We start from the raw sequence: 19,068 nt of genomic DNA, 5'->3' as shown, positions 1-19,068 counted from the left end.
ATCTTACAGATAAAGCCACAGAGACCCAGAGCAGCTCAGTTAACTCATCAAAGGATACAGGCCCTTCAGCTGCTTCAGCCACCTCCCGTGGTGTCCACTTACTCTAATAATCTGAAAACCAGCATCAGATGCTCGCAGCTGTCTAAAGTTGGAATAGGAATGGAAAATGGCCAAAGGCCAAAGAAAATTTTATAGGTCAGAAAAAATTGATATGCATATAAAAATTCTTGAAAGTTTGCAAAATTCATGTGTCATGTAAGAATATCGTTTGTTTCCAAGCACATGAGAAATGGTCTGTGGACTAGGGTCAGGAATACAGACTCAGATTCTGTGGTTCAAATCCTGGCTGGCCCCCTCCTGTTGTTTCAGCTTCTCATCGGTGAAATCAGGATAACAATAGTGCCTTCTTCTCAGGGTGGGTATGAGGATTTAAATGCATTAGTATTTCTCAAGTACTTAGAATACCACCTGGCCATATTGAGCTCTGAATAAATGTTTAATAAATAAACTAATTCTTTATTCATTGAGTTTTTTAAAGCAGTATCAATTCTCAGTTACTGGCAGATGAATGTGATTCTAACTGAAATACAAAATTTAATCTCCCCTTAGCTAATGAAGAAACTAATGTTTCTATAATGGTTTATATGTCAGGATGCCAAGTACCTGTTCCGCTTGTACATGGCTCTGAAGCAATACCGAGAAGCTGCCCAGACTGCCATCATCATTGCCAGAGAAGAGCAGTCTGCAGGTGGGTCCATGATACATACGTGTTACTCCCCAAACAGGCAGCAGAATCAAGCCCCAGCCCCTTTTCTGTGTAGGAAAGAGTAGCCCCTACATTCCTAACATGGGCTTGCTTTGAACCCAAAAGACTAAAGAGATGACCATTTCTAGGTTTCAGAGGGGTTAAACAATGTACTGTCCCAGGAGACTGTATAAATGTAAGAGACTAAGACCGTCTCTTATCAAGTGCTATTTCCTCTCCTCCCCCACAGCCTCAGAGTTTCTGCCTCATGAATGATGTCTCCTGTCACCCCTCCAGCCCACAACCCCCTTCCTACAGACTCATGGCATTTTCTTCCATTCCCTGTGTTTGGCCTTAACAATATGAGACATTAGGCAATGGAGGGTAATGATGCGGTGCTGTTATGGACCTAGTTCTTTTTTTTTTTTGAGACGGAGTCTCGCTCTGTCACCCGGGCTAGAGTGCAGTGGCGCGATCTCAGCTCACTGCAAGCTCCACCTCCCGGGTTCACGCCATTCTCCTGCCTCAGCCTCCCGAGTAGCTGGGACTACAGGCGCCCGCCACCTCGCCCGGCTAATTTTTTTTTTTATTTTTTAGTAGAGACAGGGTTTCACCATGTTAGCCAGGATGGTCTCGATCTCCTGACCTCGTGATCCACCCGTCTCGGCCTCCCAAAGTGCTGGGATTACAGGCTTGAGCCACCGCGCCCAGCGGACCTAGTTCTTGATAATATGCAGAGACTGTTGATAGACTCTTCAGGATGGTCCTGCTCACATGTGCTGTCTGTACTTACTGAGTGACAGAATTAGTCTGATATCTTCATTAATTTTTGTGAGCTGATCTTAAATCTTTATAGATGTGGACACAGTTTTGGAAAATATGCAGTCAAATAAATCATTACTTTTTTCAGCTTACATTGATCTAACAACACCTTCTTCCTGTCAGATGCGTACTAGAAGCTCAGGATACAGAGAGAACTGAGCCACAGTTCAGCCCTCAAGGTCATAATTTGATGGGAGAGACAGAAAGTAAATTCAGAGTTGTTGGACAGGGTGACAAGTGCCAGACTAGAAAGAGAAATAGGCTGAAAAGGCACAATTAAAATAAGAGCGACTGCTGGGTTACCCACAGCATCCTGAAGGTTGGAGTAGGGAGAGTTGGAGGATGGAGACGAGAGAAGGCAATGAAAGCTTTGGCTGAGTTTTAAAAGGATGAGGGAGCAGGAGACAGGGGGAGTGGGAGGTGCTGGGAGCCAAAGTGCTGGGATGTGGGGAAATGGGGGTGTGGGGAAGTGCTTGGATGAGGAAAACTGCTGGCAAGGCTGGAGAAGGAAGGGAGGGAAAATCAGGCCACAAAGGAGCGCGGAGGCCAATCCTGAAGGGCACGAGTCCTCTGCTCAGGAATTTGCACTTACAGGCGTGAGTGGCGCCATTGGAGGGTTTTATGCAGGGGTGTGACCTTGAGGTGTCTGAGTGTGGATGAAGGCTTGAGGGTTTTCAAAGCATACTCTGACATCAGATGTGGGCCCAGAGCAATCCTGATGAGCACTACTGCAGAAGGAGATGGTGAGAAGCTTTCACAGTGGGCATGGGAAGGGAGGCTGGAATTGGGAGACTGAGAGACTCAGAACTCCATGGCCTGGTGGACTTCAGGGCCAGGGGGGTGCCCTGAGGAAGAGTAAGACATCAAGGAGGACACCACCATTTTTCACCAGAGGGACTGTCTAGGTGTTCATAACATCAATTAAAATAGGAACTATGGCTGGGTGCATTGGCCCACGCCTGTAATCCCACCACTTTGGGAGGCTGAGGAGGGTGGATTTCTTGAGCCTAGGAGTTTGAGACCAGCCTGGGCAACATGGTGAAAACCTTGTCTCTACAAAAAACACAAAAATTAGCCAGGCATGGGAGGATCACTTAAGCTCAGGAGGCAGAGGTTGCAGTGAACAGAGATTGTGCCCCTGCACTCCAGCCTTGGTGACAGAGCGAGACACTGTCTCTGATAGACAGACAGACAGACAGACAGATAGATAGGAAATCTGCTGAGTTGCTTTGAATAAGACATTATTAAGTGATTACGAATAACAAGATTAACAAAATCCACTTGTAAGATGGGGGTCCATAGAACGTCCTCAAATTTCACCCTTTGCAGTAATGTAGTTTTACCACCTTTTTTCAAGGCAACTACCGGAATGCACACGATGTTCTTTTCAGTATGTACGCAGAACTGAAATCCCAGAAGATCAAAATTCCCTCCGAGATGGCCACCAACCTCATGATTCTGCACAGCTATATACTAGTGAAGGTGAGGCCCATGGAGTGACTTGGGACATAACCTGCCAGGTGTTTGTCCCCCATTGAGATTTTCTCCAGGCATTTTCCATTGGATTAGAGTGATTGCCTAGATCTCTGTATTGTTAAGTAACAAAACAAGATACAGAACCCTTCTACAATACGCTGCCTTGTGTGGAATGAGGCGCGGGGCAGGAGGCACAGCACCAACTCCAGTGTGGGGACAGGGAGACAAGGGGGACCAGGCTTCCCCATGTGCATCTTCTTAGAGTGTGGTGTGTTGTTTTGTTTTGTTTTTGAGATGGAGTCTTGCTCTGTCGCCCAGGCAGTGGCACGGTCTTGGCTCACTGCAACGTCTGCCTCCCAGGTTCAAGCAATTCTCCTGCCTCAGCCTCCCGAGTAGCTGGGATTACAGGCACCCACCACCACACCCAGCTAATTTTTTTGTATTTTTAGTAGAGATGGAGTTTCACTATGTTGACCAAGCCGGTTTCAAACTCCTGACCTCCCAAAGTGCTGGGATTACAGATGTGAACCACCATGCCCTGCTTTCTTATATTGTTTTGATTTTGAAACATATAAATGTATTACCTGTGCCAGAAAAATAGATTTACTTAAAACATCTTTGTTTATCCGAAACTTGTTAATTTATTTATTTTGTGAGTGGATTTCATAAAATTCCACTGCTTTTTAAATATTGTTTAGTTTTCATCCAAATGTAAAAATAATACATGTTCACTAAGGAAGTGTAAAGAACATCAAAAAGAATTTTTTAAAAATTCATCCTTTAAGTCCACCGTCCAGATATAACAATTGTTAACACTGTGTTGTATATATTCTTTGTACTTCTATAAATGCATGTTTTTTACCAAATTGGGATTATGTTTAGTTGTGTATATTGTTTTTGAAATCAGTAATTATCAATACAAACAAAAATAGATCCTGCAAACATCAAGTACTTGTATGTATAATTTACATAAATGAGGCTGGGCATGGTGGCTCACACATGTAATCCTAGTACTTTGGGAGGACGAGGGAGGAGAATCATTTAAGCCCAGGAGTTTGAGGCTGCACTGAGCTACAGTCACACCATGGCACTCCAGCCTGGGCAACAGAGCGAGACCTCAACTCTAGAAAAAGACACAATACAACTTACATAAATGTCACATATATTCATGTGTACATTTATATATATACATATCTCTGTAAAGATACAGGCAGATCCAACTGACATATTTTTTCAAATGTTCATTGATGTCACAGTACATCTTTTCATATTAATGCTAAATTGGTTCTCTGACCTGTCCACAAGAGCAGTCATGTTATGAATGATTTACATCCTAATTATTGTCTATATCAGCACTGGCCAGTAGAACTTTCTACAGTGATAGAACTATTCTATATCTGTACTTCTCAATATGGTAGCCACTAACCTGGCTGTGGAGCACTTAAAATACAGCTAGTACAGCTGATAAACTACATTTTTAATTGTATATGATTTTAATTTTTAAATGTAAGTAGCCATACATGACTAATGACTACTACATGAGACTGTACAGGTCTATAATGCTGATTCTAAGGGAAATGCATCTGGAGTTATAACTTGCAACCTCCAAGAGTACATTTCCCTTCACAGAGTCAGGAGGACCCTTCTTCCATAAAGATGGGGGTTGGAAGGAGGAGAGTCTTTCTCAGCTGCAGACATGAGTGGTGACATCAATGTCCTGGGAGCACAGAATCTGGCAAAATGGAGCCTTTAGGAGTGCAGTGGGGGAGGGGAAACACATTGGTGGAAGATGTGGGGCAAAAATAGGAATTCCTGACAGAGGCTCTCCTGCAACAGAGCTTTCTAGCACCATAAGCCACAGGGGTGCTTCTCTCATCCTTTTCTTTTTCTCTGGCCCCAAGCGTTAGCGTCATTCCACACTCACCCTGCACATTCTCACCAAGTATCAGCAGCCCTGACCCCTCATCTGCCTGCTTCTCTCCTCCCCACTGCCTCACTTTTTAGCCTCCTTATCTCACCCCTGGATGACTGCAGTGGCTTCATGGCCTTGCCCCTGCTGACTCTCGAGGCTCACCCCATCCTAAATGCACCCCTCAATGTGTCACTGACCCTGCTGGTCCTTGCCTAGTCTGAGGCCTTCCGCCCATCATTGCCCTCTTAGCACAGACAGGGCCCCTTTCCTTTAGCAGATCATTCTCTTTCTTTCTGCCTGATTCCTGACTCACTCAGCTTTCAGGTCTTACCACAACTTGGTGAAGTTGGTCCCCCAAGAATGGCCAGTAAGAGATAGACTGGGGATTTGAACCATATCAAGTGGTCTAGGGCAAAGTCAAAAGCAGAGCATAGAGTAGGTGAGGCAGGTGAGGCCATGGAGCCAGGCAGCAGCTGTTGAAGAGAAAAAAGGGAGGGATCTCCAGTGGCATCAGCCAGGAAAGTCTACAAGGATCCCACAGTGACCCTGGGCCATAATCAAGGAGTTATTTGGGGGAACAAACCATGAATTGGGGCTAATCAATGACTATGAGAAGAGTAAAATATGTCATTTGTTTCAGATTCATGTTAAAAATGGAGATCACATGAAAGGGGCTCGCATGCTTATTCGGGTGGCCAACAACATCAGCAAATTTCCATCACGTAAGTACCACTTACCACGCCGCATGCCCCATGCCCCACGCTGGCACAGCACCCCTTGTGCAGGCTCCCCAGGCCGCATGCCCCATGCCCCACGCTGGCATGGCACCCCTTGTGCAGGCTCCCCTTGTCACTAACTCGTTTAATTATCACAGCAGCTCCGTGAAGTGGCATGTCAGGGCCCCAAGACCACTCCCAGGTTTGATGATTCTTCACTGGGAGGATTTACAAGAGTCAATACACGGTAGTACCAAAGCTGAGATTTACCACAGCAAAAGCATCTGAGGCAAAATGAGCAGAAGGATTCGCCCAAAGGCGAGCAGGTGCAGGCACGGACCTCCAAGAGTCCCTTCACAGTGGAGCACACAGGACGCAAGTTCAGTAACTCCTCCAAGACTGACTTGTACAACATGGTGAAACGTAGAGTGCCAAGAAGCTCATTAGAGACTTAGCAGCCAGGAGTTTTATTGGGGTGTGGTCACATAGGCACCCCCTGCCTGGCATGTACCCAGTTTTCCAGGCTCCCAAAGAGCAGGTGTTCAGCATAAACCACATTGTTTGTACAAAGATTTTAGGCACGGTGAGCCACTCATCAGTTCTGGAAATGGTGGGAACCGTCTCCAAATCTATGTTCCAGATGCGAGCCAAGGGTTAGCTGTTCAAGCCTTTCCAAGGATGACAGTCTCAGGCCTGCACACACAAGTACTTTTCTGCACAAACTGGGACAAAAGAAAAGAAATAACATTTGCCCGAGATCACATTGTCAGCTAATAATAGTCTGACTCTGTGTTCACAAGCACAGTAGGGTGTTGCCTCTGAAAAGGCCCCACTATTCTTAAAGCCATGTCATGATAGCATTCTTAAATAATTAAATCCTGTCACATTGTGACAGGGATCAGCAAACTTTTTCTGTAAAGGGCCAGATGTAAAATATTTTAGACTTCATGAGACATATGGTCTCTGTCACAACTGCTCAACTCTGCCATCTTCTCATGAATAATACATAAACCAATGGGCATGACTGTGTTTCAGTAGAGCTTTATTTTTGGACACGAATGTTAACCACATACACTTTTAACATGTCACAAAAATACTTTTGATGTTTTTTCAACCATTTAAAAATGTAAAAATCATACTTTGCTCATGGGCCATATAAAAAGTCAGAGGGCTAGATTTGGTCCATGGGTCATAATTGGCCAACCCATATTCTCTTAAGTGTATTTTTGTCGTCATCGTTACATGAAAGTCTACCAGGTAGCGGGCAAAGTGTTGGATAGGACAAGCACTCTCATGACTGCTGGTGGGAATGGAGATTGGTATGGCCTTTCCAGAAAGCAGTTTGGCAATTTGTGGTAAGAGTATTTTTTAAAAGGTCCTGTTTTTGAGCCAGTAATTCTGGGTGTCTGTCCTGAAGAAAGAATTTGATGCCTGCAGAGAGATTAGTGCATAAAGTCATTAATCCCCCTTATGCTTTTATCAGCAGTCCTGTCAGATGCAAAAAAATGTATCTAAGAGGTGTGAAAGGAAACTCACCAAAGTGTTGCCTCAAAGGATGCAGGTCCCAGCGTTACAAGGCAGAACATGGTGTAATCAAAGGAAAAGCAATTGATGGGCAGTTAGCCTGACCCCACGGCTACGTACTTTCCTCATTAAACAGATCATATCTGGTTCTTTGCAGAAAAAGCAAAGTTCAGAGGCTATGACCCTGTTTTCCTACAGAACCAGGGTGGAGTCCCGCCTGTATCACTGAGGACAGGAGACACTGTGCCCTTACTGCTCTCCCATTTTCTCTTGCAGACATTGTACCAATCCTGACGTCAACTGTGATTGAGTGCCACAGGGCAGGCCTGAAGAACTCTGCTTTCAGCTTCGCAGCTATGTTGATGAGGCCTGAATACCGCAGCAAAATAGATGCCAAATACAAAAAGAAGATCGAGGGAATGGTCAGGTAGGCAGAGACAGCTATTTCGCTATCTAATCACATTTCTCAAAGGCATTTCCCAAAATGTAGCTGCCAATGTGCGGGTTCAATAAGAAAACAGCAGGGGGCCAGGTGCAGTGGCTTACGCCTATAATCCCAACACTTTGGGAGGCTGAGGTGGACGAGTCACTTGAGGTCAGGAGTTCAAGACCAGCCTGGCCAATATGATGAAACCCCATCTCTACTAAAAATACAAAAATTGGCTGGGCCTAGTAGCGCACACCTGTAGTCCCAGCTACTCAGGAGGCTGGGGCAGGAGAATCACTTGAACCTTGGAGGCGGAGGTTGCAGTGAGCCGAGATTGTGCTGTTGCACTCCAGCCTGGGCAACAGAGTGAGACTCCATGTCAAAAAAAAAAAAAAGGCGGGCATAGCAATTAGGATTGTATTCAGCTCCAAGCAGCAGAAAACCTAACAGCAGCTTGACCAAGTCAGTATTTATTTGATTCATATGCAAGACATCACAGTCCAGGGCTGGTGTCACTGTGCCTTGATGCCACCAGACCCAGATGCCCCTGTCTTCCAGCTTTGCCATCCATAGCATAGAGGTTTCCTCCTCATGGTGGCAAGACATCTGCCACACCCCCAGACATCACGTCTTCGTTCCAGGCAGGAAGAAGTAGGGAAATGAGAAGTCAGGGGGATCTTCTCCTTTTTGCTCAGGAAGGTACCATCCTCAGGACCTTCAATTTTCACCTCCGTGGCCAGTACTCTGCCTCACAGGACTTAAGGCTGCTAAGTGGAAACAAAGTTCTGCTGGCAAGGAGATGGAGAGAAGCAGCGAACTACGTCTGCCAAAGAGGGATAGAAAATCGTGGGCATTCTCAGTGTGAGGAACTTCCTGCTCACCGGGCCCACTGCCAGTGGAGACCCCATTTCCAAATCCTGTGCAGCCCCAAAGCCCTTAGGCACGTCCTCGCTTCAGAAAGTGTCAGTAGCCTGGTTTTTCTAAAGGAAAACTAGGAAAAAGTAGCCCTTGCATTTGGAAAAGAAAAAAGTCATTGCAGTCATGGAGTAATTCTAAACAACCACTTATTCAGAGGAGTGATGACATTTGGGGTTCCTGTTCATTACATTATGATGAGACCCAGGTCCCTGAGTCTTGACCCAGACCTTAGCCCAGGGAGATGACTGGATTGGTAATGACAAATGGAAGCAAATGACACTTCACTGGTAGCTGGACTTGGGAGCCACCCTCATGGCAGAGAGCTCTAAGGTGGATAGGAGTACGTGGAATACTCCTTTTTTTAAGCCTAAGTAGCTTCAGACCAAATCACTCTGACCCAGAATACCTGCTAGCATGGAGAATGGGGTGGGGAGAAGGTAACTAGAAAATGCAAGATCATATTTACCCCCACAGCATAGAATCACACTAGCTGAGGCTCTGGCTGGGAGGAGATGCTAGTCATTCTCTCCCCATGCACAAATGGTTTATAGCTGTGTGGTCCAATATGGTATCTGCTAGCCATGTGTGGCTATTTAAATTTAGTTAAAATGGAATAAAAGTTAAAACTTAGTTTTTCACACTACCCATATTTCAAGTGTTCAAATGTGGCTTATGGCTACCATATTAGACAGCACAGAATCTGAACATTTCCATTGTCACAGACAGTTCTATTGGACAGTGCTGGTATAGCTTTTACCACTTCTGTTACACAAAAGAGAGAGACCGAGGAGAAATACCAAGCTCACCACTCCAGTAGCACAAGAAGAGAGAAGACCACAAGACCTACCCATGCTTTCTGCCGTTGAATGTGCTATGAACTCCGGTTCCCAAAGGTGGCCCATGTAACACCCTAGAACCTAACCAATCCTAAGTACTCTTCCTCCTCCCTGGAGTGAATCAAGAGCTGGTGTGAGCTTGTAAGTATCTCTCTAAGCCCAGAGTCTGACTATGAAGTAGGTGTGTCATGTGTCCCTGGTTTTCCAAATATGCTTTCTCTTTGCCATCCCCGGTACATGAATAAAACGGTATTTTTAATTGACATGATTCTTCCTCACAGGAGACCTGATACATCTGAGATAGAAGAGGCCACGACTCCATGTCCATTCTGCAAATTTCTTCTCCCAGAGTGTGAACTCCTCTGTCCTGGATGTAAAAACAGTATCCCATATTGCATTGCAACAGTGAGTTCCTTTATAGTAATTTCCCTTTCTTTGCATATATATTTGTAACCCATTTGAATACTTGATGTATGTCAATATTTTCTTCACTTTTAAAATAATCTTATCCCTCAAATTTCCTGCAACATCTGGCATTTTATTTCGTGGTCAATACAGTTAAAGGTGATATTCAAAGCAAATAATAATAGTGGAGGCACTATCACTGCAGGGCTGAATAGCGCAGACTCGGGGATCAGACTGTCCCAGGCTCAATCCTCTGCAGCAACACCAACCACAGACTGATGAGCTAACATGTGAAGCGTTGGTGGCATCCTGGCAGGCTGCAGCACTTAATAAGCAGTAGTTTTTATTATTGTAATATTGAGACTTAGTGTCAGAGAACTTTAACATATCAGTTTATTTGTAATTCACTGGACTAATTTAAGCTTTATTTTAAAGAAAACTAAATTCAGGTAATGATATCACAAAATTGAAGATTATTCTTCCTTTAAACATGAATCTGATAAGCAAAAACCTAACTTTAGTCCTTTTAATGTCATCTGTTACCCACCTGTGTGAAATAGCAATGATTTTATAATTTAGAGGTCTGACTTATAACTGGAGTTCAATTATTATAATTGAATAACAGGCAGGGCGCAGTGGCTCACACTTGTAATCCTAACACTTTGGGAGGCCGAGGCGGGTGGATCACTTGAGGTCAAGAGTTCAAGACCAGCCTGGCCAACATGGTAAAACCCCGTCTCTACTAAAAACACGAAAATTAGCCGGGCGTGGTGGCATGCGCCTGCAGTCCCAGCTGCTTGGGAGTCTGAGGCAGAAGAATCGCTTGAATCCAGGAGGTGGAGATTGCAGTGAGCTGAGATCGCACCACTGCACTCCAGCCTGGTCAACAAAGCAAGATTCTGTCTCAAAAAAAAAAAAAAAAAAATGAGTAACGGTGGGAGTTTTTAAAGCAAAGATGAATTTAACTCTTAAACATACCATTTCCAGGGTCGACACATGTTGAAAGATGACTGGACAGTGTGTCCACATTGTGACTTCCCTGCTCTGTACTCAGAATTGAAGATGTAAGTGTGCATTATGTCACCCCGTCTCACAGATTTGTCCAGACACAGGCCTTTCATTCTACTTCTTTTGTTCTGAAGCATCCTTCTGTTTATTTGTGTTCCTAAGGATCTCTAAAGACTCAAATTGTCTTTGAGAATATTATCCTTAAAGAGGATCTTGCATGAGACTGAATAGTTCTGATTCTCAAATTGCATGGTGGACATGTATTAGGAGGTGTAGACAGAAAGTAGTTGTCTTTCTCATTAGAGTAACCCAAAGCTAAAGGAATGTTACATATTTAATTTACTCTGTCTTTCCCTCCCCTAATCAGCATGCTAAACACTGAAAGCACATGTCCTATGTGTTCAGAAAGATTAAACGCTGCTCAACTGAAAAAGATTTCAGACTGTACCCAGTACCTGCGAACGGAGGAGGAACTGTGAGCAGCATGTGCAGGTGAGTGGCAGAGCACCCACGTGCCTTCTGGGCGCAAGGGTCCACAGCGTGCATGCAGCTTTTTTTTGTTTATTTTTATTTTTTTTTAGAGTCTCGCTCTGTCTCCCAGGCTGGAGTGTAGTGGCCGGATCTCGGCTCACTGCAAGCTCTGCCTCCCGGGTTTACGCCATTCTCCTGCCTCAGCCTCCCAAGTAGCTGGGACTACAGGCACCCGCCAGCTCGCCTGGCTAGTTTTTTAATATTTTTTAGTAGAGACGGGGTTTCACCGTGTTAGCCAGGATAGTCTCGATCTCCTGACCTTGTGATCCACCCGTCTCGGCCTCCCAAAGTGCTGGGATTACAGGCTTGAGCCACCGCGCCCGGTCGCATGCAGCTTTTTACTGTGTATCGGTATCAACTCCTTTTAGTGCATCATGGAACTTGCCAGATTTGAACAATCTGACAACCACATTTGATGTGTTTTTTTTAATGCTAAAACGCAGGCATTATCGTCTCCATACAAAGGTGGTTTGGCCAAGCAGCATCATTCGGACTAGAGAGATTTTTTCAAATCTCACAGGGGTCTTTTTAATCACACCATTAAAACTAGAGTCAGCTAATAAGTTTTTTTGTTTGTTTGTTTTGTTTTTGTTTTTGTTTTTTAGGGTCTGTGATATAATTCAGGAAAATACATTGTAAAAATGTTGGCTTCCAGAGATTTGGAAATAATCTCCATTTCTTTTTCTTTCCAAGTCCCATTTTTGTCACATGGAAGCTGCACATATTCCTTCTACTTCATTCCATTGGAAGCACTTACTCCTGGCCACACATACTGCAGAGGAAGACAGGGAAATGTAGTCTTTAATTGAGGAGCCAAAAGCCCTGCCAAAGCTCAGGATATTCTTTTACCAAAGGGAGAAGTGAAAGTAATTCACCTCTGACACGGCATCTCACACTTAGCCTGGTTAAACAGGAGTCGAGGCTCCCCCAACAACCTCTCTGTTTTCCCTTCCTCAGGAAGCGGCAGCTCCATCCAACCAGTTGGACAGGACAGAAACCCTACATGTTATCTAGATTCCTCTCACCCTTAGCCCCCATGAGCAAGGGCTTTCAGGCTATCTCCAGTATATCTGGTTCATGGTTCTCTTGGCTTTTTATTGCACCTACAAGAACCTCCAAGGCTGTCCATGAACAGGCCCAACCTCCTCCTCCTGCCTCAGGTCTGATTACTCACCATGTTGCAGCCCCACTGGCCTTCTTGCCCTTCCCTGACCACTCCAAAATGTTTTCCACAGCAGTTGCACCCTCTTACATTCCCACCAGCTGCACACAAGCGTTCGTCCCTCCACTCCACATCCCTGCCAACAGCTGTTGTCTGCCTTTTTTTTTTTTTTTAGACAGAGTCTTGCTGTGTTGCCCAGGCTAGAGTGCAGTGGCATGATCTCAGCTCACTGCAACCTCCGCCTCCCAGATTCTGGTGATTCTCATGCCTCAGCCCCTGAGTAGCTAGGACTACAGGCATGTGCCACCACGCTTGGCTAACTTTTGTATTTTTAGTAGAGACGGGTGGGTTTCACCATGTTGGTCAGGCTGGTCTCGAACTCCTGACTTCATGTGATTCGCCAGCCTCAGCCTCCCAAAGTGCTGGGATTACAGGCGTGAGCCACCGCACCCAGCTGGGTGTTTGTCTTTTTATTGTTCAGTTCTAAGAGTTCTTTATATGTTCTAGATACAAGTTCTGTATCATATATATGATTTGGAAGTATTTTCTTGTGGGGTTTTTTTTCCCCTTAATAGAGGCAGGGTCTTGCCACATTGTGCAGGTTGGTCTCGAACTCCTGGGCTCAAACAATCCTCCTACCTCGGCCTCCCAAAGTGCTGGAACTACAGGCATGAGCCACCGTGCTCGACCTTGATAGCATTGTTTCATGCACAAGTATTTTATTTTGATGAAGTCCAATTTATCTGTTTGGTTCCCCCGCCCCTTTGGTTGCTTATGCTTTTGGTATTGTATCAAAAACCATTGCCAGGCTGGGCACAGTGGCTCATGCTTATAATCCCAGTGCTTTGGAAGGCCAAAGTGGTAGGATCACTTGAGCTCAGAAGTTCGAGACCACCCTGGGCAACATAGTAAGACAGTGTCCCTACAAAAATAAAATAAAATAATTAGCCAGGTATGGTAGCATACACCTGTAGTCCCCGTTGCTTGGGAGGCTGAGGCAGGAGATCACTTGAGCCCAGGAGGCTGAGGCTGAAGTGAGCTGTGATCAAGCCACTGTACTCCAGCCTGGGCAACAGACTGAGCGAGCCCCTTTGTCTCGAAAAACCAACCAGCCAATCAACTATTGTGTAAACTGGGCACAGTGGCATGCACCTGTTATCCCAGCTACTCAGGAGGCTGAGTCAGGATTGCTTGAGTCCAGGAGTTCAAGACCAGCCTAGGCAACATAGCAAGACCCCATCTCTAAATGAAAACAGTGCCTACTCCAAGGTCATGAAGATTTGCACCTGTTTCTTCTAGGAGTTTTGTAGTTATTACTCTTACATTTAGGTCTTTGATCCACTTAGTTTTTGTGTCTGGTGTGAGATAGGGATCCAGCTTCCTTCTTTTGCTTGTAGATATCCAGGTGACCTGGCAGAATTTGCTGAAAAGACAAATTTTCCTCATTGACACTGGATTATTGTCTATTTGAGTTGTAAGTTTTTTGTGTATGTATTCTAGATACAAGTTCTTTGTCACATATATTTTGCAAATATTACACGCTGTGGCTTCCCATTTATTTTTCTGAATGGTGTCTTTTGATGAGCAGGTTTTGATTTTGATGAATTATAATTCATTAATTTTTAAATTTAAAATTTTATGGTTATTGCCTTCTTTGTCCTAAATATATGTGTGTGTTTATATATATATATAGCCTACTAACAAGTCAGAAACATTTTCCTGTTTTCTTCTAGAAGCTCTAGATCTGCAATTTATCTTGAAATAATTTTTGTTTCCAGTGTGAGGAAGGGCTGGATTTTCTTCCCCTCAAATGGATATAAAATGTGGGCCTATTTCTGGACCCTCTCTTCTTTGGCATTGATGTGCTTCTCCCTTATTTTAATACTACGCTATTTTGATTACTGTGGCTTTATAGAATCTCTTAAAGTCAGGTATTATGGACCCTCCTTTGTCATGTTTTTTTCCAAGATTGTTTTGGCTGTTATTCTTTTTATCTTTGTAGACAATTTTAGAATCAGTTTCTCAAATTCTGTTTTATAAACCTGCTCAAATTGTGATTGGGACTTGTATTAATTTTGTTGCTATATAACAAATTATCACAAATTTAGCATCTTAAAATAACACACATTTATTATCTCACAATTTCTATGGTTATGGGTCAGTAGTCTAGGTATGGCTTAGCTGGGTCTTCTCTTCAGGGTCTCACAAGGCTATAATCATAGTGTTGGTTGGAGCTGCAATCTTATCTGAAGTCTTTTTCTAGTCTGTTGGGTTTTGTTTTCTTTGGGGACGGTCGGGGAAGATTCTGATCTTTATGGTCAGAGGACTGAAGCCCTTAGCTCCTACAGGCAGTTTCCTGACATGTGACCCTCCCCACAACATGAAACTGCTTCAAGTCCAGTGTAAGATCATATCTCATATTTACAATCTCTCCCTTCAGGGAAAGTCTGGACCCTATTATAAAGGGTTCACCTGATCAGTGAAGCCCAACACAAACTCTCTTTTGATTAATTCAGAGTCCATTGATTGGGACCTTAACTACATCTGCAAAATTCCTTCATCTCTATCATATAATTAAACCTAATATGGTTATTATCACATCATATCACAAGCCCTGCCCACACTCAAGAGGAAGGTATTACACAGGATAAGTATCACTGGGTGTGGGAAATTTAGGGACAATCCTAGAATTCTGCCTATCACAACAGTTACATTGATTCTGTAGATCATTTTGAGAACTGACATCTTTAACAACAGTCTGCCAGTCTATGAATATGGTATATCTCTACATTTATTTAGATCTTTTTCAATTACTCATCACTATTTTGCAGGGTTTTTTGTTTTTGAGATGGAGTTTCAACTCATCACCCAGGCCATAGTGCAATGGTGCAATCTTGGCTCACTGCAACCTCTGCCTCCCGCGTTCAAGCCATTCTCCTGCCTCAGCCCCTCGAGTAGCTAGGATTGCAGGTGCCCATCACCACGTCCAGCTAATTTTTGTATTTTTAGTAGAGACGGGGTTTCACCACGTTGGCCAGGCTAGTCTAGAACTCCTGACCTCAGGTGATCCACCCGCCTCAGCCTCCCAAAGTGCTGGGATTACAGGTGTGAGCCACCGTGCCCGGCCTATTTTGCAGTTTTGAATAAAGAAGTCTTTTGTGTCTTTTGTTAAATTTATTTCTAAATAATTTGGGGAGATTTTAATACTAAATGAAATTTAATTTTTTTCATTTCCTAATTGTTTACATAGGAAAGTGCAATTAATTTTTATATATTGACCTTGCATCCTGTAACCTTTCTAAATTGACTTATGTCTAGTAGTTGTACTGTAGAATCCTTCAGATTTTCTGTGTAGTCATTTACAAATAAACAAAAAATTTACTTATCTTTCCAATCTTTATAACTTTTATTTTTCTTCTCATATGCACTGGCTAGGACCTCCTCTACAATGTTGTATAATAGTAGAGTCAACATCCTTGTCTTGTTCTCAGTGTTGGGGGAAGGCATTTAGTATTTCACTATCATGATGTAAGGTTTTTCAGAGAGTCTCCTAACAAATTGTGGAAGTTTCCTTCTAGTTTACTAGGTGACAGATTTTTGTCAAATACTTTTTTTCTATCAATTGAGATTATATTGCTTTTCCCCTTTAATGGTAAGTTATATTTATTTTATATGGTAAGTTATATTTAACTTTTATATATGTTATATATATAACATATATATAACATTTATATGGTATATGTAAGTTATATTTATGTGGTAAGTTATATTTATATGGTAAGTTATATTGATTTTCAAGTGTGAAAGCCAACTTTTATTCTGGAGATAAACTCACTTGATCATGATGTATTATCCTAATGCTGGATTATTTTGCTAATATTTTGAGAATATTGTGTCTGTGTTCATGAGGGATACTGGTCTGCAGTTTTCCTCTGTTGTGATTTTTTTTTTTTTCCGAGTGTTATAAGGCTGAATTTAGGTCTACAATTTTGTTACTTGTTTTTTATTTGTCCTATCCACTTTTTGTTCAGTTCCTCTTGTCTTGCCTTCTATTTGACTAAATATATTTTCATATTTCATTTGATTCTTCTATTGACTTTTTACCTATGTCTTTGCAAAATTTTGTACTTGATTAATATCCTATTATATATATATATACACACACACACAAATATACATATGTACACATTCTAAATCCTGTAATACAATGGTATAATTTTTCTTTAGTTGTGTCTTTTTAAAGGAAATCATAAAGAAAAAACTACAGTGTAGCTTTACATTTACCCACATTTATAATTTCCATGTTATTCTTGCCTGAATCCAAGTTTCCATATGGTATTATTTCCTTTCAGCCTGAAGTACTTCCTTTGACATTTCTTACATGTACAGGTTTGCTGGTGACTTCTTCTCTGTTTTTATTTTCCTTCATTTTTGAGGGTATTTTAGCTTGATATGCAATTCTGAGGTTTTCTTAAAGCACTTTCACGATTGTCTCCAATATCAAACTTCATTGTTCCCTTGAGTTTACTGGTTTCTTTCTGGCTATATTCAAGGCATTCTTTATTTTTGGTTTCCAGAATTTTGACTATACTTGCCTGGGTGTGGTTTTTAAATTTTTTTAACTTAGGATTTCCTAGAATTCTTGAATCTGTATGTTTATATTTTTCCCTCAATTGGGACATTTTTGAGCCATTATTTCTTCCAATACTTTTTCTATCCCTTTCTATCTTCTCATTCTGGAACTCCAGTAATATCTGTGACTACTTGATATCTAAAGTCACTAAAGTTCTTTCCTCTTTTTTCTCTGTTCATATTGGATAGTTTTGATCTCTATTCTAGCTCACTGACCTTCTAATTTTTTTGTTTTGTTTTGTTTTGAGACGGGGTCTCCCTCTGTTGCCTGGGCTGGGGTGCAGGGCCACAATAATCGTTCACTGCAGCCTCAAACTCCTGGGCTCAAATGACCTTCCTGCCTCAGCCTTCCAGGTAGCTAGGACTACAGGCACGTGCCACCTTTTTTTTTTTTTTTTTTTTTTAAGAGATGGGGTCTCACTATGTTGCCCAGGCTGGTCTTGAACTCCTGGACTCAAGTGATCTTCTCACCTCAGCCTCCCAAAGTGTTGGGATTACAGGTGTGAGCAACCATTCCTGGCCTTCTAAAGACAAAAAAAATTCAGATTTTGTCACAAGTTTCTAACTGTTACCTATGGGAAGATTAAACTGCAAGTGGAACCTTCTATTTTTAAAAAACGTCCACAGAACCTCTCCACACACTATCACGGCATTAGATAATGCTTTACAGAAAACTTCAAGGAACCAGACCATGGTACATCATAGCTCCTTGCAGATATGTCTTCACTGAGTTATGATTGTGCACTGTCCTTCAAATACGTCACTATAGCCAGGCGCAGAGCCTGTGCCCCAGTCCCAGCTACTCAGGAGGCTGAGGCGTGAGGATCACTTGAGCCCAGGAGTTCAGGGCTCTAGGAGACTATGATCATGCCTGTGAAGAGCCACAGTAATCCAGCCTGGGCAATGCAACAAGACCCCATCTCCTAGGGGAAAAAAAAAAAAAAAACACACACACACACACAGTCACTGTAAGCATCCTTATACAGTGAATACTGGTTGAAGCTGTTGTTCACTGGCTTTTAAACAAATATAACTTTAATTTCAGGAAAATTTTTCCTACAAATTAATTTCTGAGCACTTTGCATTCGTTCTTCCCAGTGAGGTGGCTGTTATCAGCATCCTTCCTTCATTACAAAGGCTCAAGAGCTTGCCCACACAATTTGAGTCAGTTGGCAAGGCTAGTACCGAAACTTGATGCAGATTACAGGCTGGAGATTTCCAACTTGAATGTTTCCTGTTCCACATTCTAGAAACGGGCAAAAAATTCTTTTTAGTATGTTTGGCTTTATTACTAAATGCTAGCCATCATTTGAAACCCTTCTAGAAGCATGTGTTCTCTTTGTCCCTTCTAGATACAATGCTCCTGAGAAGACAGCATTTTCCACAGGAGGCTGTTTCCTTCCCTGGTGCATTTATTTAAGAGACGGTCCTTTCTGGATACAGAGAAATGAACCAACAGTGACCTCTCCAGGTTGGCACTTCCCACTTCTGTACAGTGGCAAAACGATGATGTGTAACCTTGCTGTTTATTGTACTTTGTATATTTCCTCTTCAAAGTCTTACACACTCTATCCTCTGCACTGTTAATAGTAACCTATGACATAATTGTAAATATTCAGCTTTTTGATAACTTTTGTATTTTGAAATACTTTAAAATAAAATTGTTGACTAGATATTTTATCTAGATAATCAAATATCTAATCATTTGTGACGTTTTCCTGGATTTGGAGACAGAAAAAGAGATAAAGGTAGCTCTGAAGCACATTGTCAAGTTTGGGCAACACAGATGTGAACAGTGTAAAAAGCTTGAAATGAGAAGTTTATACAAATCACAGCAAGCAGAATCAGCCCAGAAGCAATTAATTAGGAAATCAAAATTTAGGAAATTAGGAAAACCAGTCTTGTAAAGAATGAATGAAACTATCAGCTTATATCTGCCAAATCATTCTACTGC

At 42.6% G+C, this 19,068-nt stretch overlaps 1 protein-coding gene across 7 annotated transcripts in view; it reads left to right on the top strand.

Moving 5' to 3' along the window:
* Window positions 1-18,787, top strand: part of LOC105487966 (WD repeat domain 19) — a 93,725-nt gene extending 74,938 nt beyond the window's left edge. For 4 of the 7 annotated variants that reach the window (XM_071093721.1, XM_071093720.1, XM_071093719.1 and 1 more), the window contains 8 exons: window positions 652-748; window positions 2,925-3,049; window positions 5,596-5,677; window positions 7,472-7,622; window positions 9,658-9,781; window positions 10,769-10,845; window positions 11,157-11,281; window positions 18,467-18,787. In XM_071093721.1, coding sequence (XP_070949822.1) covers window positions 652-748; window positions 2,925-3,049; window positions 5,596-5,677; window positions 7,472-7,622; window positions 9,658-9,781; window positions 10,769-10,845; window positions 11,157-11,268 — 768 coding nt within the window. In that variant the 3' untranslated portion in view covers window positions 11,269-11,281; window positions 18,467-18,787. The other 3 variants (XM_071093722.1, XR_011621350.1, XM_071093723.1) reach the window with 3 other exon arrangements.
* Window positions 18,788-19,068: the final 281 nt, after the last annotated feature.

Source organism: Macaca nemestrina, chromosome 3, assembly GCF_043159975.1.
Source record: "Macaca nemestrina isolate mMacNem1 chromosome 3, mMacNem.hap1, whole genome shotgun sequence".
NCBI lineage: Eukaryota > Metazoa > Chordata > Mammalia > Primates > Cercopithecidae > Macaca > Macaca nemestrina.
This window is presented reverse-complemented; position numbering and strand designations above follow the sequence as displayed.